This window comes from Quercus robur, chromosome 5, assembly GCF_932294415.1.
Source record: "Quercus robur chromosome 5, dhQueRobu3.1, whole genome shotgun sequence".
In the NCBI taxonomy this organism is placed as follows: Eukaryota; Viridiplantae; Streptophyta; class Magnoliopsida; order Fagales; family Fagaceae; genus Quercus; species Quercus robur.
Window position 1 is genome coordinate 15748586 of NC_065538.1, and position 23679 is coordinate 15772264.

General features: G+C 33.1%; 1 protein-coding gene and 1 non-coding gene across 2 annotated transcripts; one reads left to right on the plus strand and one right to left on the minus strand.

The window, feature by feature from the left end:
* Window positions 1–592: 592 nt before the first annotated feature.
* LOC126731992 (small nucleolar RNA R71) lies at window positions 593–699 on the plus strand. The gene has a single exon (XR_007659184.1). It is a non-coding gene; the product is annotated as a small nucleolar RNA R71 (small nucleolar RNA).
* Window positions 700–13335: 12636 nt separating this feature from the next.
* On the minus strand, window positions 13336–23406 carry LOC126725260 (LRR receptor-like serine/threonine-protein kinase IOS1). Its single transcript, XM_050429828.1, has 13 exons — window positions 23171–23406; window positions 22533–23070; window positions 18627–19099; window positions 18399–18537; window positions 18248–18319; window positions 18098–18169; window positions 16213–16293; window positions 15578–15750; window positions 15243–15469; window positions 15021–15147; window positions 14673–14735; window positions 14395–14584; window positions 13336–13885 (listed from the first exon to the last, which is right to left on the minus strand). The coding sequence occupies exons 1-13, from the start codon at window positions 23256–23258 to the stop codon at window positions 13474–13476; spliced, it is 2655 nt and encodes an 884-aa protein (XP_050285785.1). The 5' UTR covers window positions 23259–23406; the 3' UTR covers window positions 13336–13473.
* Window positions 23407–23679: the final 273 nt, after the last annotated feature.

Here is a 23679-nt window from a genome sequence, read left to right on the forward strand (position 1 = left end):
GATTGAAGTTGAGTTGTTTTGGATCGCCACGTCTGTCTTCTGTATGTACTGCATGAACATGTCCTCAAGTGTCGGCTTCTTCTCCTTCTGTGGAAATTGCTGAAGTGGTTTAGCCAGCCCTTGGTTATTGCTCCATGAGAAGTTAGGGTGATTCCTCCATCCAGGATTGTACGTGTTTGAGTATGGATTATTTTGAAGTTGAAAATTTGACACGTAATTTGCTTGTCCATAACTCGATTGGGCAAAAGGATTTCCCATTTGGCAGTGGACACTTGAATGATTTCTTGCACAATGATCACAAACAACATTAGTTTGAATAGCATTAACATTCATTTTACCTAGTTGTTGAGACAAAGTTGCCATCTGTGCCGCCAATGAGGTAATAGAATCAAGTTCTAAAACTCCAGCTGTCTTTCTTGGCATTGCTCTTTCTGTAGGCCATTGATAGGTGTTGGATGCCGATTCTTCCAGAAGTTCATAGGCTGCCTTATGAGTTTTACTCGTTAAAGCTCCACCAGCTACTGCATCAACCATAGACCTGTTTGTAGCTCCTAGACCATTGTAGAATGTTTGCACTTGAAGCCATGTTGGAAGGTCATGAGGAGGACAACTTCGCAATAAATCTTTGTACCTCTCCCATGCTTCATATAATGATTCACCCTCCAATTGGACGCACGTGGTGATATCATTCCTTAACTTTGCTGCCTTTGTGGGAGGGAAATATTTTGCTAAAAATTTTTGTGCCAACTCCTCCCATGTAGTAATGAGGCCAGGTGGCAAAGAATTCAACCAAACTTTGGCTTTATCCCTAAGTGAGAAGGGAAAAAGCCTTAGTCGAATCGCATCATCTATCACTCCGTTATGTTTAAAAGTATCACAAATTTCCAAGAAATTTGCAATATGGACATTAGGATCCTCTTGTGACAGCCCCCCGAACTGGACAGTCTACTGTATCATCTGAATGATGGCCGACTTGATCTCAAAATTATTGGCTTGTATGGCTGGCCTCCTTATGCTTTATATAACTCCATTGACCGAGGGCATAACATAATCTCTTAACGTCTTTCGCTCTTGGTCGGCCATGTTAGATAGAGATGTGTTGGACTCTTTCTTCTTTTCTTGAGCTAACGTAAGGTTCTTTCAATTTCAGGATCAATGAGTGTATGCTCTAATGGTTTATGTCAGTTTTTATACCCCTTAAACAATTGATTAAACCTAGGTAATTAGTTCAGTTGTTACTTAGTCCAATTAAACAAGTCTAGGTTATCACAATATAAAAGATCAAATCATGCAAAGCAGCGGAAAATAATAGCACAAGATATGATCACCCAGGAAACCAAACCGGTAAAAAACTGAGGAGGATTTAACCTAGCTATCCTCAAGGTAAACTCGAATCCACTATCTTGAAAGAATCGAAGTTCATACAATAAGACTTACAAGCCCCCACGCTCGACTTCTTATTGCTACCAACCAGTAGAACTTACTGACACGACCACGTGCAAACTCCAAATCCATGGACTCCTTCTTTCTTGGATTCACCACCAGCTACAAGCACACCCGCTTGTATTTTCTTTAAGCTTCAATGGCAGCAACTGAATTGATCATCAAGGCATAGATAAATCTTCTCCTTGAAAATGTGGCTAGGGTTTGCCTTTTATACTTAGGACAAATAAGAAACCCTAAAAACGTTTTAAAACAACTAGGGCTGAGTTGGACAAATCTGCAGAAAAGCATTCTGCCCGAGCTTCGATCGATCGAGCCAGGCTGAAAGGCATAATGCTTCTTGCTTTTACTCGATTCCAACTTTACATAAAATCACAACTTTGAGCTAGACTTAAACACTTCTAAACACATTATTTTTATCATGGTTTACCAACAATACAATTAGAGTTCTAAATACATAAAATCCTAAACTTTAGAAACTAACAAACTCCCCCTTTGGCAATCCGTGACAAAACACAACTAGAAGCTCAAAGTTTACAAAATAAAAAGCCCTTTACAAAATAATGCTCATAAACCAAATTCAATCCTAACTACTATCCATCAGTTGCAAGTGTAAACAGCAGCTTAATTGAATCAACCTGTATATTTCCTGAAACACTAAACAAAATGCATAACCGCATATGTGGAAACAATAAAAGTAAACGAAATAATTTCTTGATTTCAAACAACACACAAATAAAGACATATATCAATGAATAACTCATAAATATAAATCAATAAGCAGTTTGAAACAAGAAACAAATAAAGTACCAACAAAACATAAAACTCCCCCTAACAAGAATATCCCATCAAAAACAAGGTAAGAGCAAAAAATGCATAAGTACAAAGTGAAGCACCTAGATACAATCTAAAACTCCACAAGCTCCAATCAAAAACAAATAAAACTCCCCCTGAAGACAAAAAACCTACAAAGTACTCCCCCTTTTTGTGACGGAATGCCAAAGGGCAAACAAGATATCCATCATCAAAAAGGAGGTGGTTTAAACTGCGCCAACTTCGCACGCAAGGCACGGATCTCATCGAGTACGTCCACCAAAATCTGTCCTTGAGCCGCCTGAACGGTCAAGACATGATCCAACGTGCGACAAATGTCTGAATCATCCGAAGCAGTCGGTGGAGGAACATTAGTATCAGCATCAGCAGCAGCACCTGAATTCTCAGCAGCAGTTGTACCTGTAGAAGAGGAAGGAGGGGGAACACCACTAGATGACGCACCTCTAGGATGAAAAGGAGCAACTCGCAACTGAGCAGCCCTCTGACGACGAAAAGTGGCACCTATGGGAGCAATCACATGAATAGGCTCACCAGATGAAAAACCATCTGGACCTAAGAAGAGCAAAATCCTATGAATGAAAATAGGATGAATCAGTGCATACCCTACGGCAGAACTCCTATGAACCTCGTTCAAAGAACGAAGGAACAAGTGAGGAAAACTGATAGACGCTCCAGAAACAAAGGCGTACAAAAAAACACATCGCTTTAAAGGGATGGTGTGGAAGTGAGAGATAGGCCACAAGGAATGACACGCTATCCTAAAGAAGAGATAGGCCATCTCGGTAAGCTCAGCGGACGTGATCCGAGGATCAGAACCCCATTTGATAGATGACCCAGTGATGTAAGACATGACAACGTCTAATGAGGGTGGTTCATCATAAGGATAATCAGCATCCCGAACAACCGGCACCCCAAGAGCCTCAACCACTACCCGAGGGGTAATGGTGAACTCTACACCTCGTATCCAACTCCTAACTAGGGTGTTGGAATCATAGACGTGGCAAGAGAGGTTCGAGAAGAACTCTCTAATCAAGGAGGTCGGGGGTGGATGATTTATCTCTAAGAAAGGCAACCAACCTTTAGACTCAAAATTGGCCCTAATGGCTGGATCAAGCTCATCTAACACAACAGCTCACTCAGACCAGATCTTACGCTTACAGTTCAAAGTGTCATAGGCTTCTCTACACTCATCATTCTTAAACAGCTCAACCCTAGTGGGAGACTTAGAGGAAGTGGAAGTGGTCCTATGGGCTCTAGTTTTCCTAGGCATGGTGTTAAGATAAGGATCAAAACACAGAGCGAAAGAACAAAAAAAAAAAACACAAAACCAAAACCAAGGGCAGACTGTAAGTTAGCACAAAAACAGAATATAGAATAAAAAACTATATGATGCATGAACAAGATTAAATATCATGATGCATGTTCTAATGCAGCGAATTAAGTCCAAAAGGTTCAAATTACAAAACTGGCTTGAACATTAAGATTTTAACACAAAAACCACAAAATTTGGAAAACCACTTGATCAATTTGAAAAATATTGACGAATTGATCATTACACATGATATAATAACAAAAATAATGACCAAATATATCAATTGGATAAGCCAATTTCATCAATTTAAGCCAATTTGACAAAATCCCCAATTCGGATAAAATTCAAAACCCTAGAATTTTCAATTTTTCAAAACCCACAAAATTGATCAAATTAAACTATAGGGAACATCATTATAGCATCATAGCACAAAAACCCATTGATCAATTTCACAAAAATAGGTTCGAATCATCAAAAACCCCAATATGTTGAAAGTGCCGAAAATACCCATGATAATGCATGAAATCAAGAAATAAACTTGAAAAAGAAGGGCAAAAGGGACTTACCGGCTTCCAAGGACAAAAACATTGCAAAAATCTTGAAGGAAAATGACAAAAAATGGATGGTGGAGCCTAGAGCCAACGCAGAGAGAGAGAGAGAGAGAGAGAGAGAGAGAGAAAAGAAAACTATTTGAAAAGTACTTTGAAAAAGTCCAATTCTGTCTTTTTAAATAACCTGATTCACGAGTTTCGATTGGTCGAAAATCAGCCTCGATCGGTCGAAACAGATAGAGACTCCCTCTCTCAAATTTAAAAAATTTCAATCGGTCGAAAAACAAAATGGACCGATCGAATTAGGCAGAGGCTCATCATATTTGAGAAAAAAAACACAATTTTTGAAAAACAAGTTGATTTAGCTCAAAGCATTGAAATTTAAGAACAAAAATGCATGAGTATGGGATGATATGATTTTCAAATCAAGGATTTTAAGCCCAAAATTCCCAAAAACAAAATTTTTGCATTCTCCACAAATTTTCAAGTAACAAATTAAGTTTGCACATAATTCAAAGTATTTGCAAAACTTGGTTGGTCAGACCATAAACACACACAATAACATGTACAATGTTTAGCAAAGAGTAACTCGTGTAGTGTGTGCAACTAGCAAAAGCTTGAGATGCTTGTGAGGTGATATGTGAATAGCAATCAATCACAAATTCTACAAAATTCATCACAAAGAATTTAAAAGAGACTATCACCTAAAGAGTTACATCATATAACTCCTACATCTCCTAGATCATAAGCTTGCAATCATGTAAGTTTCTTGTATGTATGCCTCATAATATACATTCCAATTTTAAGTTATGTGAGTTTGGCATCAAGCCTAATAGTACATACCAATTTTGATTTTAAAAATTAAGCAATTTAACCTGAGGCTTTACCTTATGTTCTTTTTGTGCATGTGCTACACTTTCTCGAGTACAAAATCTTATGATATGCACTAAGATGTTCATGATTGGCTAGTGAACAGTGATGAGATGGTTATTTATGCCTTTCTCTAAAAGTTCAAGTCCGACAGTCAAAGCCATGTGACTTCAAAATCAAGACAAAGTGATCAAAACCATAAACATCTTTTCCACACAACATGCATTACAAAGCTCAAACTACAAAAGTGCAATAAAAGCTCATCCAAGCTAAACAAGGTACAAAAGACATGTTATGTGAAAATAAATTAACCAACCTTGTTCTCAAAAACCAAGAAGAATAGTGCAAAACAAAATGTGCTCCCTCTTTTTTTTTTTTTTTTTTTTTTTAATAAAAAAAAAAAAAAACACCTAGAATGAAATGCATGAATGTTATGCTATGCAAATCCTAGAAACAAAAAAAAAAAAAAAAAAAAACAAAATCAAAGACCAATGGTCACAAAGGGTAGAGCAAATGAAGTACAAGGACCATGTCAGAAAGACTCAGTTAGGTCGAGTCTTTTGCATCCAAAACCTTTTAGATGCACCACGAGCATTGGAGTTCTTATTCACTTGAGAATGATTACCAACTCCAGGATTGAAATAAAGGTTTAAAGCCTTTACCAAATCACCAATAAGTACCATAGGATCAAGTGCTTGAGGCATAGGTACTTTTGGTTTGTTTGCTCTCTTAGCAACTTGCAGCTTATAGCAATTTGGACGGATGTGTCCAGACTTTCCACAAAAGTGACAAACCCATGCAGGTTTATCATGTGTTTTGTCCTTAGATAGGGTAGGCTTCTTAGGCTTAGATTCTTTCAGATCAACACTAATCTTCCTAGATGATGAACCTTCTAAGGGTTTAACAACCTCACTCACAGGGGGTTTGACAGTTTCACTCACTATCTCACTCACTGAAGGTTCAAAAGAAGAAGATGAAGGAACAAACTTTGTGGAATGGGGAGCAGACACAGAGATGCTATCAACATAACCTAATCCAGTTTTATCAGAAGACGACTTTTGAACACTCAGCATTTGATCAAGTTTAGAAGTAGCAGATCTAGCAACAGATAAATCAAGTTCCAAGGATTTAACTTTATCAAGCAAAAGCATGTTTTCAGTTTTCACATTGTTCAAAAGATCATTAGCATCAAACAATTTAACAAGCAAATTTTTCTTTTCAAGCTCAAGAGATTCGATTTTCTTCAGGCCAAGTTCAACATTCATAACATCCTTTGCAGTGACTTTGTAAAGTTTATTACAGGCCTCTTAAAGATCTACATCATCAGAGAGTTCCCCATCAGAAGGGTTCTCTTCAACAGATATGTTTTCATCAACTACAGCAGTAGCAGTGAAAGTAATGAAGTTTCCATTCTCATTACAATCAGACTTATGATCAGAAACTTCACAATCACTAAGGGTTACAGTCATAGCCTTACCCTTAGACTTCAAATAGGTTGGACATTCAGATTTCATGTGTCCATACCCTTGACATCCAAAACACTGAGAGCCGAAGGAATTATTGGAATATTGACCTACCATTTCTCTAGGTTTATCATTGTTGTTAACCTTAGTGGGATCATGCTACCTAAAATTTCTAGGTTCAATAGTGTTTGTGCCTCTTGCCTTTCTATTGCTATTCCTGAGAAAGTTTTTAAAGTTCTTGACAAGGTAGGCAATCTCTGTAGCAGAGAGCTCATAATCAAATCCACCACCTTCAACATCATCAACTGACTTAAGAGCCATTGATTTGGATTTGGTAGTTTTGGGTAGATCCAACTCATAGGATTGAAGAGATCCTACAAGTTCATCAACAAGGATGGAGTCCACATCCTTGCTTTCAGTAATGGCAGTCACCTTGGGTCTAAAGTCTTCAGTCAAAGATCTAAGAATCTTCCTAACAATTTTAGGTTGATCATAGATTTCACCCAAGTTAAAAGCAGAATTAACAATATTATTCAATTTAGCATAGAATTTATCAAAAGATTCATCATCAGACATCCTATTGCTTTCAAACTTAGAAGTCAATTGCTACAATTTATTTATTTTGACAGCCTTTGTGCCTTCATGCACAGTCTGGAGGATATTCCAAGCAGTATGAGCGATCTCAACATTCGAGATTCTCTTAAATTCCTTCATAGAAACAGCGTTAAAATTGCATTCACAACCTTGCTATTAAACGAAACTGCTTCTTTTTGAGAAGTTTCCCACTCACTAACAAGAGTAGTGGGTTTCTCCTATTCGTATTCAACAGAGTTCCACACCCTCTCATCAATGGATTTTAGGAATGCTGTCATCCTTACTTTCCAGTAAGCATAATTATTCCCATCAAAGTGAGGAGGAATAACTAGAGAGTGTTCGTGTTCCATGACAACAGGGGTCAAGGATCAGCTCAGTGATCAAAGGATCAACAACAAAAGAGCTAACCGCTTTGATACCACTTGTCAGTTTTTAGACCCCTTAAACAATTGAGTAAACCTAGGTAATTAGTCAAGTTCTTACTTAGTCCAATTAAATAAGTCTAGGTTATCACAATATAAAAGATTAAATCATGCAAAGCAGCGGAAAATAAATAACACAAGATATAATCACCCAGGAAACCAAACCGGTAAAAACCTGGGGAGGATTTGACCTAGCTATCCTCAAGGTAAACTTGAATTCACTATCTTGAAAGAATCAAAGTTCATACAATAAGACTTACAAGCCCCCACGTTCGACTTCTTATTGCTACCAACCAGTAGAACTTATGACACGACCACGTGCAAGGTTTGAATCCACGGACTCCTTCTTTCTTGGATTCACCACCAGCTACAAGCACACCCGCTTGTGTTCTCTTTAAGCTTCAATGGCAGCAATTGAATTGATCATCAAGGTGTATATAAATCTTCTCCTTGAAAACCCTAAGTTTGTGTAAAGGAAAACTCCTCTACATCTCACAAGAGATTTACACAAACTGCAAATATGAGCAACACTAAAACGTGGCTAGGGTTTGCCTTTTATACTTAGGACAAATAAGAAACCCTAAAAACGTTTTAAAACAACTAGGGATGAGTTGGACGAATCTGCAGAAAAGCATTCTGCCCGAGCTTCGATCGATCGAGCCTGTCTTTCGATCGATTGAGCTAGACCGAAAGGCACAATGCTTCCTGCTTTTACTCGATTCCAACTTTACATAAAATCACAACTTTGAGCTAGACCTAAACACTTCTAAACACATTGTTTTGATCATGGTTTGCCAACAATATAATTAGAGTTCTAAATACATAAAATCCTAAACTTTAGAACCTAACAGTTTAGACCGGGGCATGCACTTCTAATTCCTAAAAAGAAAGAGAACAAACTTAGGTGCACCTAATTAATTTTTTTTTAAAATAAATAAAATAAGATCCAAAGTAGTAAATATCTAGCTAGTATCAATATCAATAACAAATAGTTAAACCTCGGTAACGGCACCAAAAACTTGTTCGCAAAAAATAATCTGCAAGTGCACAGAGCCGTAACAAGTAGTAAAGTGTTTTTAGAAAACGAATATCGAACCCACATGGATTAACTATGTTATTGAATACCAAAATTCACTAAATTAATTACTATTTGGAAAATAAAAAATAAATGGAATGTTCTACTATCTGAATTAAATTAAACTATTTAATAAAAATAAATCTACGAATACAAAATGTAAAAATCTAAAAGCGTAAAAAAAATATGATAAGAATGGATCTAGAGCGATTGATTTCACCTAACAAATCCCACTCAATTTATTCTTCCTGATTATTAAATTCTAATAATCTCCCATTGATGATTAAAAATTCCTTAAGTATTCAATATCTTCTCTTGAATAATATCAAAAATATCTTCAACTAACAATTCCGTATCTCTATGTGAATTTAATTAATTGGAGACTCATTATGTACTTTGAATTTTCTGAAAAATCACACTAATCGTGATAAAGCATCTCTACTTTAGCTCAACTAATGGTGTTTAATTCTAGAACTAAAATAACAAATCACCTCTCGGTTTCATTGTAATTCAACTGATCAAATAATAATTCGTAAAAAAAAAATAGTAAGCATTAAGAATAAGAATTAAACACTCAATCATGGAAATATTAAAAATAAAATAACTCAAAATATAAATTGTGTGTTCATTGCTAGACTACATCAATGCTCTAGAAAATAAAATTTAGTTCATAATAAAATTGAAAAGAAAACAAATAAAACTTATGTCTTTCATCTGAATTGGTTGATCAACATGAAGCTCTTGCCTTTGTCCTCAGATCCTCCTCTTTAGAAAGACTACCAAAAAAAAAAAAAATACTTCAATGCGGCACACTGAATTTTTGCCCTAAAGAGCCTTTAAATAGATAAAGGAATCCTATTCCAAGTTGAATTCTCATTTGGAGAAAATCCTAGATTTTTAGGCTTCACTTAACTGACTATTTTGGCCATTTAACTTCAGAATTCGGGCTTTTGGTAAACTACAAAGTTGTAGCCCTTTAAATTAACTTTCCAGCCCAACTTGAATCATCTCGATGGACATCTAAGCCCAAAGTTATGCTGACAATACTAACTGATGTGCAGGTTGGAATCCTAATCCGAATTAGACTTGGATTTGGTGCAAATTTCCTTTGATTCCTTGCTCCAGTTGGACTTAAATTTAATTGGGTTGGTCTTCTCTTGAATTCATGCCTGGCTGGATGTAAGCTGACTTGATTCAATTGGCTTAGCCCCACTTTGCATGTAAAGCCCTTGTAGATTAATCAGAAATCTTCTCATTCCTTTAAAGCTCAAATGAATAGATAAATATAAATAAAAATCAAATCAAATCAAAAGAAATAAATCAAAACTAAAAATTTTAATAAATAAGAGGATAATAAAATCTTGTAAAAATTACACTTATCAAGCACTCAAGCTGTAGAAAGAAGAATTTAGAATCTGTCTTGCTCGCCTGATCGAGATGCAATTTCTGCAGATTTTAAGGAAGGTGTGAAAGCCCACGAAACGTTTAGGGTTTGAGTTCAACACTGCTAGGTATAAAAGCAAAACCATAATACGTGTTTTCCAAGACTTGTAAGTTACTTCTATAAGATTTGAGAGGTTTTGTAACCTTCTAACTCAACAAATATCTACGAGAGATTAGATTGATATTACATGTACTAGTGGAGATAATTTGCTGCAACAAGATTAACTATTGTTGATGATCTAAACCGTTGAGTGGGATTTCAAAGTCACAAACTGGAGTATTTTTATGCAATAAATTCAAATAGAAGAGTTCGTGGATTTGAAGCTGCATATGGTCACGTGAGTAAGTACTACAAGAGGTAGCATTAGATTTAGGAAAAAATCTATTGTAAACACTTCCATTCAATTTACTGAATTTGTTGCCCCATGGATTTTTTAAGTTAAATCCTCCCTAGGTTTTTTACGTTGAAAATGGACGGTTTTATTGGTTTTCTTGGGTCATCATATCGCTTGTTTTCTTTACTTTTCTGCTATTGTGATATGATTGTCATTTGTTTAACCTAGATTTGCATAACAAACCTAAGTAACAACTTGATTAATAAATTAGGTTAAATAATCTGAGTGTTCTGGGAGCCTAAATAACAAACACGATTGACTTTAGCTAATTTGTTAATTTGTTAATTTTCCTATTCTCTTAATAGAGAAAAGATAATTTTATCAAACTTTATGCACTTACTGTAAATTATCATTATTGTTATTTTCAAGGATGGACCTAGGTGGGGTCCAAAAGGGCCTAAGAGAGCCTGACCCCCCTGGTTTTTTACCTTGAAACTGGACTATTTCATTGGTTTTCCTAGGTTATCATATCGCTTGTTTTCCTAGGTCACCATGATTGTTATTTGTTTAACCCAGATTTGCATAACAAACCTAAGTAACAACTTGGTTAATAAATTAGGTTAAACAATTTGAGTGTTTAGGGGCCTAAATAACAAACATGATTGACTTTAGCTAATTTGTTAATTTGTTAATTTTTCAATTCTCTTAATAGATAACAAATAATCTTATCAAACTTTATGCACTTACTGTAAATTATCGTTATTGTTATTTGTAGGGACAGACCCAGGTAGGGGTCTAAAGGGGTTCGGCCCCCCTGGGTCCAACTATATATATATATATATATATAGTTAGTTAGTTATTATATATTTTATTTTTGTAACTGGGTCGCCCTTCCAAAATCTTAGACCCCTTCTCCTTAATAAGTCTAATTGGCATCGTCCAAAATAGCAACTATCCAACCAAAAAACTTAACAAAAATAGTAGAAACATTTACAATTGTAATTGTATTTTATAAAAAAATAAAAAATAAAAAATATTTTACCACCGAAGAACCAAAAAATCATGTGTTATTAAAGAAACAAAAAATAAATTTTTTACAACTATAGTAAATTAGTATAAATACCAGTTAATTGTAGTAAGTTGTTAAAAGTAAAATACAATATTTTATTAAGATTATATCTCTTCATTCAATTAAAAACTCAAATTCTCTCTTTTTCTTTATTATTTTAAGGAGTTGTTTATATTATTTTAAATGAAGTGATAAAAAAAAAATAGAACATTTGATATTGGGTGTATTGTAAAGTAAGATGATAAAATAGATAAAGTAGCTTTTTGAGGTGTTAAAAGCTAAATTTTTTAGTATCACCACTGTGAATGCTCTAACTTCAACAATAAATAAATAAAAATCCTTGCCAACCTAGTATTGAATAGAAACATTATTTTGTTTTTGTGTTTGTCTTTGCTAGTAAATGATTGCATCTTAGCGTATTTAGAAACAACAATTTTGTGTATTTTTAATTTTTTAATACTACATGGATGCATATTTGGAATTTTTTTTATATTCCAACCCCCGCTAACTTAAAATCTTGAGTCTATCCCTGGTTATTTGTTACCAAGTCATATCTCAAAATTAACTCTTATACTTTTTTTTTTTTTTTTTGAGAAAGAAGACTTTAAAATTTATACTAAGAAATAGGCAAATCTGACTCATAAGCAATGACAACATGTCCATCAAATAATCCATTAAACATTAAAATCTCCTTTATTAGAGACAAATAATTAAATATCCAAGGATATGTAACTGTCTCACGTCTTCCCACTAAATTTGATTGAAAAACAAAAATGGTAGGCTTATTTCTTATTGTTAGGACATATGTGATTCACTTGTTAGGAACATATGTCACTATTTTATGTAATTGGTTAATCCTTTGACAAAACACACTTTACTTGTATTTGAGTAGATTTATGATGTGTTTAATACTTCAAGAAATCTTGTTTCAAGTTCAAGTGTTAAAGCCATGCAAATCTATCCAAAATTCAAGAGTGAAACATGCTATTCATTAAAGCTCGACAGCTAGCATTTATCGAGATCTGTAGAGCTGTTCTAGCCCGTGGTTCAACAACAGCTCGACAAATAAGTATCTGTCAAGGTTTATGAAATTTAGTTTTTCAAGACTGTTTTTCATCCAATCCGGGATTATATGTTTGGGTTTTCTTTTCTCACAACCCTAAACATATAAAATGATTATTTTAAGGGTTGTCAAAGGTGGAACAAGTTACACAAGTGTTGAGTAAAGTTTGTTCAAGCAAATTGTGACCGGAGACAGAATTTTCCCAAGTTCATCTTTCTTGTGAAGAAACTGTTGTGCTTGTACAGCGTAAGGTTTTGTAACCAAGGAGCTTCTCATTCTTCATCATGTGATGAACTGAAGAACTTTGCAGTCAACAACCTTCTTTAATTGGTGATTGAAGTCGCGTATTGGGATCCGCACAATTGGTTAGTCACGTACTGGGAGCCGTGCATTACAAGAAGAGATTGTTACTACAGAATAAGTTCAATTGGGTATTGGGGTAAGAGTTCAATTGTAGTTTGGTATAAGATACTAGGATTCCTTTACTTGTAACCGCTTGTTGTGATAATAGTGGATTCTCGGGAGTGGTGACCTTAAAATCACTCGGTGGTGTTTTTGTCATGTTGGTTTTCCCCATTCGTAAACAAATTACTGTGTCAATTTATTTTCCGTTGTATAATTAGTTTAATTGTTGATTAATTTGTGCTACCACGTGCTTTGCATGTTAATTTGATTAATTAATAAATTTGGCTAATTAATCAATTAATTTATCACCGTGCTATCAATTATTTTATTTATATCTTAAAAAAAGAACTAAAATAAGTGGCGCCTTCAATAATTTCCCAAAAAAAAAAAAAAACTCGGATCAAGACGTCAAATGATAGTGCCCATAGACTATAGTAGTAATTTTTATTAGGAGGATTAATTATAATATTAATGGGTGTTAACAACAATTTGATGTGCCTAATTGGAAATACAATATGCAATTACAGAAACTTACCAAAAGCAGAATAGGTTCAATCAAGATCCAAAACGTCAATTTCGATTTTTAGAAACATTTTACCTTGCTAAAGGATTGAGTTCAGTATCGAGATCCATATTGATCATATCAAATGAATCTTTGAGTTCAACCCCATAGCCCTCCATCTTTTGAGATAATTCGGTTGTCAAACTTTCCTTTAGTTCTGCGACTACCTGACTCATCGTTGGCCTTCTATTGGAAGTTGGAGATACACAAACCATGGCTACTTCAACAGCTTTCCAAACCGAGTTAACATCGAAATCTCCACCCAACCTTGGATCAACAATATTTTGAATGTCCCCTTTAGCAAGCATGAAACTCACCCACTGGCTTATGTGAGTCCTATCTTGGGATCTTCCTATCACAGGTCGATTTGTGATAATCTTTAATAGAACAACTCCAAAGCTGTATACATCACTTTTTTCATTTAACCAGTTCGACTTGTAGTACCTGCAAGTCAACTCATGTTATATTTTCATATTTTTTGCAACATTATTCTTGGGAGTAGGGAAAGTTTGTAATGCTACTCTTGATATTGTTTGTTGTGTAATGTTTTAATATTCATTGAATAAACCTAGTTGAATTATTACACACACACATATATATATATATATATATATATATATTGAAGACTATTGACTTTTGATTGATCAATCTCTTTATATATGTCGCAATAGCTCTAGAGGTCTTACAATTTACATGTCAGTATTCTCATTTATGTTTTTTAGTAGATTTTAATTTCTATTTTGTATTTAAACCATCCATTAATATCTTGCCATTCCATATTTTCTTTCAAAAGTAGAATATAAAATCCTATACAAACTAAATTATAACAAATACCTATTAATGGTTACCATAATGTGGCTCTACTACTGATTTCATGATGATTGCCTTTTATGATAAAAAGCTTTACCAACACAACTAACTAAAACTTACAACTAAATAACAAAAATACTCACTCAGGGTCCAAGTATCCAGGGGTGCCAACAACATTTGTTGACACATGTGTTCCGCTATCAGTTTGGAAAATCTTTGATAGACCAAAATCACCTAGTTTGGCATTGAACTTTTCATTCAACAAAATGTTTGTGGTCTTCACATCCCTATGGATTATGGGTGGCTTACAACCATGATGCAAATACTCCAAACCTGTTTTACAATGCATTATTAATTATAGAAAAATAATGAAAAGATTAAACATTTTAAAAATATTTATACAAATCATCGTATTGCTAACCTTCAGCTGCATCAATTGCTATTTGAAGTCTTGCTTGCCAACTCAAGATATTTGTATTATGACCTGCATCCGTAAATAATCGCCTTAACCTAATTGTGTAGTTCAAATAAATAAACCTTGATCGCGTTGTTTAAGAAACTTTTTGAGGGGAAATTATTTTTATGTTGCTTCAAAATAAAATTTGACTTAAATTAATAACTTGACCCTTCTACTATTGGCCAAATTCAATTAATTGTTCCCTATACTATTAGTTGAGTCAATTTAGCCTTCCAGTTTTCAAAAATCAAATCAATATGATTGTTGGGTCTCAATGATATCATTATAAGCTAGTTTTAATTGTGACCAAACCTGACAATTGTGCTTCTAAGTCTCTGTTGGCCATGTACTCATAAACGAGCCCCATGTTGGTTCCTTCGTAGCAATACCCGACAAGGGTAGTCAAGTTTTTATGATGAACTCTCACAAGAAGTTTAACCTGCAACTCAAATCATCCTAACTAATTTAGTATAATAATCGATGTATGGAATGGTGTGTATCGGAGATCAAGAATTCTATGTTATAGTGGCTTGCCTCTGCTTGAAATTGTTGATACCCTTGAACTGATGATGATGGAGAGAACACCTTTACTGCTACACGAATTCCATCCATGCAGCCATAGTAAACTGTTCCAAATCCACCCTTGCCAAGAATCCTCTCAAAGTTGTTGGTGATTCTTTGGAGATCAGAATATGTCACTTGTCGTTGCATTGACTCCAGTGGCCGATTCTGGACGTTTGGTTCAGTATCAACCAGCGCAACTGCTAAGATCATCAAAATTCAAAAGTATATTAGGCACATATCTTAGGAGAATTGAAGTTTTCTTTAGTTCCAAGAATGTGTATCTTATATTAATTTAATGTCCTAACCTCTAGTCTTATCTTGTTTTTTCCTCCTTGTGAGCCCACAAAAGATAGCCGCTATAGTCAATGAGAGGATGAGCAAACCAACAACTGATGCCAGTATTAAAACGACAATATTGTTCTTCGACTTTTTCCTCTCACATGAATCTGATGCACAAAGGTTTGAATTTTCTCCCACACTGCCAACAATGAGGTTAATGGCAACAATTGGAAGTGATCAGCAAGGAATATCATAGTCAAATACTTCATCTTAATTTGTCTGTCATTTATTTTATTTTGGGATGTCCCAAAATATTATCTTATTTCTAAAATTAAAAACCATTAATTTATCAATATTCTTATTATCCCCATACTTTATTTCCAAAATCATTTTTGATAAATTTATTTAAGAGTAGTTTTGAAAACTTGTACATTATTATATTACAAACAAGACAATAAATGATGTTTAGTTAAAAAATTGAATTTTTGAAACATGACAAACAAATTGAGACAGAGAAAGTATAATTTTAGTGTATGATAACACTAACCGATACTTAAGGTTTTTGTTAAGAAACTATGTACAGACATTATTTATTTTTGAAAATTGGAGCAAAATAAAATTATGATATTACAGAGTTCATCGCTTTTGACTACAATCATACCTTAACAATAGTGAACCACTCTTCGATCTTTTTATGAGTTCAGCCGGAATAGAACCATTGAGCTGATTTCGTTCTAAGTTTCTGCGCGCAAGGGTAAAGTAAATATGATTTTCCCCCGTTTTAACATTGAATAGTATCAGGAGGCAGGGTAACACATTGTAATGGGTGCAATTACACCCACTGAAATTTGGAAAAAAAAAATGTAACAGTTTTGGTACTTTTTTATAATTACACATTTACACCCACTGAAAAAAATGGTTATGTGATCAATTATGAGAACCCTTCTGAAAAATTAGATAGTACTGTAAAAATATACCATTCTAGATATAATCCTAATTCCTAAATCAAATATTATTTTACAAAGTGATCTCAAAAGATAAAAACTATTACTCAACTTTTCTCCTTTCCCATCCAACGCTACAATTTGTCAATTTGGCCAAACAAAAATACAAAAGGGGAAAAAAGGAAAAGAAAAGTGAAGAAGAAGAAGATGAAGAAAGGGAAAAAAATGATAGAGATGAAAAACGAAAGAAAAGAAAAGGAAACAAGTGCAAGGCAGAATATATATATTCACTTTAATTTTTGCTTTTTAGTAAATATTTTATACTTTATGTATCCTTACTAATTTTCTAGAATATGAAGTTATTCCTTAAGTTTTGAAGTATTTTAATTAAAATTGAATCCTTATCTAGTAGGATATTACCTAATACCTGTTTAAGAATAAAATTATTCAGAGAAAAATTATGTTAAATTTCACTTCAAAATTCAACTGCAAATTCTGAATATATTATATAATAAAAGAGCTAGCTTTTTAATTTAATTGGCATTTTCATAAGCAAGAAGTTTTAGGGGAGGAGCAGTTCGAGCTATAAGGTTAACACATATTAATATGTGTTTGTTTCTAAAAAAAAATATGATCAAATACTATTTTGGTCCTTAAATTTTACCAAAAGTTTGTTTTTCATTCCTAAACTTTAAGAAGTTCATTTTTTGTTCCTAAACTATTGAAAAGTTCATATTTTGTCCCTAAACTATTGAAAATATTTTATTTATATTGTTAAACTTTACTAAAGGTTTGTTTTTCATCTCTAAACTATTAAAAAGGTTCTTTTTACATCCTTATTTTTGTCTCTATACTATTCAAAAACTCTTTACAAAGTTTAGAGATGAAAAAAAAAACTTTTTAAAGTATAGGGACAAAAAATAAACTTTTAGTAAAGTTTAGAGACCAAAGTAGTATTTTACCCAAAAAAATAATAAAAAATAATAATAATAGAATTTTGTTTTACCATCCAAATGAAGCACACAAAGTTAGGGGAGCATATCTACAAAAGGAGAAGGTATCTCATAAGTCGTGCGCATAAGACCTTTGTCTCACTAACAAAGGGTGTATGTGCTCGACACATACAAAAGTTTTGCCTACAAAAGGATACCTAATAACCTCATTACCACTACTTTCCAAAAAAATAAAAATTGGAATTTTTTCACGTCAATTCAATTATACTTATTTTAATGAGTATGAAATTGGTTGGTTCATAGTATAAAAATAATAAAATAATATAAATCCATATATTTATTTATTTTAAGAGTTTTACTCATTTCAAAACAACTCCTAGGTCTGTGACTTATACCACCAATTACTTACAAGACCCTCAAATACTTTAACTGAGAAAAAGAATATAGTAATGATCCTATTAAGCTGTTGTCTGATAGATCCCTGAAATAGGAAAATCTGTTACACTTATTATTAGTTATCAACAAGTTCGGTTGAAATTGAACCACAGAGTTGGCTTTCTTTTAAATTTCTGCAAGGATAGTGAATGTAATTTTTCTTATTTTTAACCAAGAAACTTGTAGAATTAGTGTAAAAATCCAAATAACTTACAAGACCTCCAAATATTGCAATTGCGATAAAAAATCAGGAACTGATCCAATTAAGTTATTGTTTGATAAATCCCTGAAATAAGCAAATAATTTATAATTAATATATTGGATGTCCTAAATAATTGTGACCTAATTTGGCAATAATACTTACAAATATTGTAACATTACGAGACTTGATATATCGGCAGATATTGCTCCAGTCAATTCACTTGAGGACAAATTCCTGATTACAATAAGCTAGTTAGGAGATACTTCAAAGCATGTTTGAAAGCCAAAAATCTTATCTGAAGGCCTTAACTTACAAGGATATTATTCTTGGGGCATTATAACCATCATAGCTACAATTTAGACCTTCCCACGAGTATGCTTTTGGGGCACACGGATCTCCTTGCCAGTTTCTCTTTACTCCATAAGTTGACTTGATCTTTGTTATAGCACCAACTAATATTTTCAAATTGATGATCCAAGTAAGTAAAATTCTATAGCAATTTTGCAAACAAGGATAATGAAATGCATGGTGAAATACATACCATCTTCTTGGTCAGTTTCTGATTGCAAGAGATTTTTCACTGAATATATCTCAATTGCATTGATGATGGGTGGAAGTGTTGAATTTTCAGTTTTGATGAGTGAAAAAACATATTTTCCTTCATCACTAGTCAATGCTTCTTCGCTATACAAAGTGAAAGCCGACAAATAATCTGGAACATAAGGTCCATACCAGTGCTTCCCATTTAGCATGACGTTGAATGATCTGGACTGGTTGGCTGTTAGCTTTACAACTTCGGCAAAGTGCAAGTAGATATAATATTTAGAAGTTGCATCCTCTGGGTACCAGTGAAAGTACAAGGGAGCACTATCATTAATTGGTGTGGCAGCAGTACTCATGACGACAGATGGTGGCCGATAACGATTGGAACTTGGGGATTCAATGGTACTAAGACCTGTCCACTCTTCGTAATTATAGGGCCACCAAATGCGATCACAAACATCGTCCTTATACCTAATTAAAACTATATATTCAGTATACGGCCATGAACTAATTGAATTTATATTCTATTTGAAACAGGTGCAGCTCCACTTGGAATCCAGGGGTTCAAATGAATCCCCTGAATTGGACCCCAAAAAAAAAAAAAAAATTATTATAATATTATTTATCTTATTTTTTCTGTTTTGACACTTAAAATAAAAATTTGAACACCCTGACCTTAAGTCTAACTGAAATAAACTTAAATATGATCATCTTAATTCTTAACAATATCTTGACATTTTTAAACACAAAGAAAAATCTCAATAACAAACTAAGTTGATCTAAAATCTGGGAAAAAAATTTTAATTAGCCCAACAACAAAACTGGAATTTGCTAATCTTAAACCTTAGAAAAGCTCATTTAGTTCTTAACAAATTTTAAATAAATAAATCAAATGGGAAATTAATAGATGAATGATTGCTTAATTATGTGCATTGAAACTGATGTTGCTAGTACGATTGATAATGAAGATAGCATGCAACAATTTTAAAATATGAAATATCGTAGAAGACAATTGTAAAACTTTATGTATTAAGAATTTTTTTTTGGTGATGTTGATATATTTAATTTATCTTTTGTTTAAAATTTTGTATAATTTATGTTTTTTATTAAACCCCTTAAAAATAATATTGGAGCCGCCAATGGTTCAAAAGAGATATAAAGTTTGTGAGTAGCTTGAGATCTATAGAAGTAATTGTTGAATTTTAAATGGGAGATAAAAATATGAGAGGAGAAAAATAAAGGACGGAAAAAGAAAAAAAAATATCAATGGGAAGCCTTTGATGTAATTCAGAACTTGAAACATTGACTTCTAAAATGACTTATACTATTCTTTTTTTGGAATTCAGCACTAAATTTGATTTCTTGATGAGATCTTGAAGGTTTTTATATAAGATTTGAAGTACTATATATATATATATATATTATCATAACCGGTAAATTTTAAGTTGATGCAAACTAATTATCAAAGGTGTTGGATCTAAACCTTTAAGGGTGGTCTTGGGGACATAGACTAGAGGTCTATGGGATTCACAGCTTCAATGAGATTTTGAAGTGCTTAGACTGGAGGTTCACTTTTGGAACAGGTCTATATCACAGAAGTCTGTGAGGTTCAAAACTAAGTTTGTTAACTTTAGTTAAATTTATTATGAATAGAATATTCTAACTGTAAATCTCCATCTAATTGTGAGTACAAAAAGAAGATAAAGCCGTTTAAGTATTTGAAATATTTGGTCTCTTGGGATGGAAATTTTCAAAACATGAATTTTAACTCAAGCATTATTTTGACTACAAACTTGGTTGTGACTAATTACTACAAGTCTACTAAATTTCTTAAAACTGGATTTAAATTTTGACAAATCCACTATTAGATTACATTTTCTTCTTATATCCTTCATGCTTACAAAATTTTCAGAAGATCAAATATCAATAGTTTTATTTTCAATCAAATATTTAAATTTCAAGTTTTTATAGTCTAAAATTATGCATAAAAAATAAGTTTATGGATTAAATAGTAAATAACATCCAATTGACACAAAATTTCACATGTATGTTGAAGACATAATGAACATGAAATGCAGTAGTTAGATTTTGAAAAAAATAAAACAATGTTAATTTTTTCAGTAAGAGTTGTAGCGATTAGCTACAACCAAGGTTCAATTTTTTGGTGTTTATTATATTTTTTTTATTTAATATTTGGAATACATTTTTTTTTTCTGTTTTTTAGAGATTTTTTTAAAGAATGTGCGAGTAAAAATTGTGTTTTTATATTATAAGGTATCAATTATGATCTATTTATGAAAAAGTTTTTGATGATATTTTCTTCTTCTTCTTCTTTTTAGCCCAGGTTTTTTGCTTAACACAAATTAGGATTTCTCAACATTTTTCGTGTTCTCTTAAGATTTCTCTAAGGTTTTTTTAAATAATTAAAATTTTAAAGAGTTTTCTTCTTCTTTTTTTTCCTTATTGATTCAAGTTGTGTCAGGGCCAACTCAACAACTTTGGGGTATTTAGGCAAAAATTTTAAGTGGGGCCATTTTATATTTAAATATTAATTAGGGCCTTTTTATATTTAAATTATAGTGTCACTATAATACAAATGAGTTGATATGATATACATCAAATTATTAATTGGTATAATAATTTATAATAACTGTGGGCTGCACTATGCAGTGCAGCCTGTGCTGCTTTGCGCCTGTGCAGTGTAGATGTGAGATGTCCAACCTATACTCCTATGGCTAAGTGTAAAAACAAAAAACGTGTTCTATCATAGTAGAAAAGGGGCAGAAAAAGGGTCCTATCATAGCAGAAAAAACTATCAATATTTTGTATCAATATTTTCCCGGCCTCTCCTATGACTAAAAACGTGTCCCATCAATCAATTGTGCAATAAAATAAACTAAAAGAAGATATAATTTAAGTTACATGAATAGCAGACTTATCATCTTCATTTTCTGAAAGATAGAGAGAGGAAGAAGATTACCTATGGTACACTTCCCCTGCTGTGAATTGAAGGGAATTAACAAAGAAAAATATCAAACTAGACTGAGTTTATGGAAAAAGATCAAGAATCAAGATGAAGATGAAGAAAAGAAAGGTAAGAATATAGATGGAGTGGTTTTGAAATTTATAATCTCTATTTTAGCATATTTCAAGACAATTACGTTGTATTATTAATGAATTTGTCTGGTATTAATTTTGATTTTAGCATATTTCAAGAATGAGTTAACAAATTTGTCTCCTAAAATTTAATTTTGTTAGCTAAAGTTTGACTATTTTTGTTTTTTTTTCTCTTTTTAATCTTCTGCATTTTAGGATACAATAGGGTTTTTTTAATGCATTTTGTTGACCAATAAAAGTGCTTTAAATTTTTTTAATTAAAATATATAGATAAATATATAATATATATATATATATATATATATAATTTTTTTAGGGGGCCTTAGGTGATTGCATTAGTTACATCACCTATTGAGCCGGCCCTGAGTTGTGTCTTTTATTTTGTGAAAGAAATCAAGTTTTTCACGAAGTGAAATTTTGAAGTGATTTAGTTTAGATAAATTGAAATTTTACTGTGGAAATCAAGATATGGAGGCTTAATAGAAAGAAGAAGAGAGGATTTGATTTAAGGAAATAGGAAGGTTGACGGAGAAGGATGGGAAGCAGGGACAGAACCTCAAAGCAAAGTATGTTGGGGTGGGGGAAGGGGAAGCATAATATACGAAAGAAAATGTTCAAGCCAAGAAACTAATCGCTTATTGAGTAGGTGAGTTTAGAATTACTAACCTCATATTCAATGACAAAGAACTTTATGAGTTGAGCTTAACACGAACCCACTACATCACTGCCATTATTGCAAACTATCTTTTATATTTTTATTAAGATAAGGTCCAAATAAATTACTAACCTGTATTGTGAATTGCTATCGGAACCAACATCCACGCGCCAAAAGCGTTCTAGTGATCCATCTGTTGTCTTATACGTCGAATTGGGCAGTGGCCTTAACTCTATTGCAGATATAAACGGTGTCCCACGTTGCGTGTTTACAAGACACAGTTGTATATAATTTAGAGGTGGTACATGTATCAGCTCCTTGACGAAACCATCGGATACATTCGTCATTTTGATCGTATTCCACATATTTGCTCCTAGTTGAACATCAAATTCTGGTAACTTATTTTCTGCATCATAATTCCCGTAGAAGAAAGTTGCTCGGATCAAATACTTGGTGCCTTGTGTAATCTTTATGCTGTAACAGTTTCGGATTCCTTCAGGAAAGCTTCTGAGACTCCATACTTGTTGTTGAAGATCACCTTTAAATTCAGTTGATATCTGCTTGCTTATACCAGAGTCTATGAATCCCGCGTCAGAAATGTAATCTACACCTGTTTCCCACTCTGTATAGCTCGAATTTTCTGGCAACCCACAATCTATGCTAATGAAGTCTGTGACAGAAAAATAACAATATCTTAGCCATAGCCATATGGTTCAGGTTCATGAGTCAACCTAAACCAACAAAATTGAAAGATTTAAATTATCATATACCTGATTGATCCTGAGCATGAATCAGAAGAATAAGAGCCAATCCTCCAAGCAATTCAGCGATGAAATGTTTGAACTTCCCCATCACCATCTTAATTCCTTGTTATCTATTCCAACAAAGCTATTTGAACAAAGCCATATTTTGCGCCATCTTATACTCTATTCATAACTTCCAGTCTTCCAGTCATTTGAGAAAAAAAACGCGCATATGTTAAGGTCCAAAATACTGAAGTCTGAATTCTTGACCATAGCCTGAAAATAAGAATCCTTACACCAATTGGAGAAGAAGTAACTATCTCTCTTTGAGAACTAGTGAAAGTGACAAAGGGTGTCGTTCGAATAGTCAAGGGATTTTATTTGCATTTCATGTCATTAAATTTGTGAATATTTTGTAGTTGTGCTATTTCTTTTTGTTCATTTTATATTTCATTACATGTTGCATACTTGTTGTAATTATTCGTTCAAGATAATTGAAAATTTTGTTCCTTTCAAGTCTATCAGAATAAGGAAAC

Excerpts from the sequence above, each read along its gene's own strand:
- LOC126725260 (XM_050429828.1), bottom strand. The coding sequence starts at position 23,258 with ATGGTGATGGGGAAGTTCAAACATTTCATCGCTGAATTGCTTGGAGGA. Across the intron at positions 15,751-16,212 it reads AGTGGTTCACTATTGTTAAG|TGTGGGAGAAAATTCAAACC; the intron begins GTATGATTGTAG and ends CATTGTTGGCAG. Across the intron at positions 14,585-14,672 it reads AGCAATTGATGCAGCTGAAG|GTTTGGAGTATTTGCATCAT; the intron begins GTTAGCAATACG and ends ATTGTAAAACAG.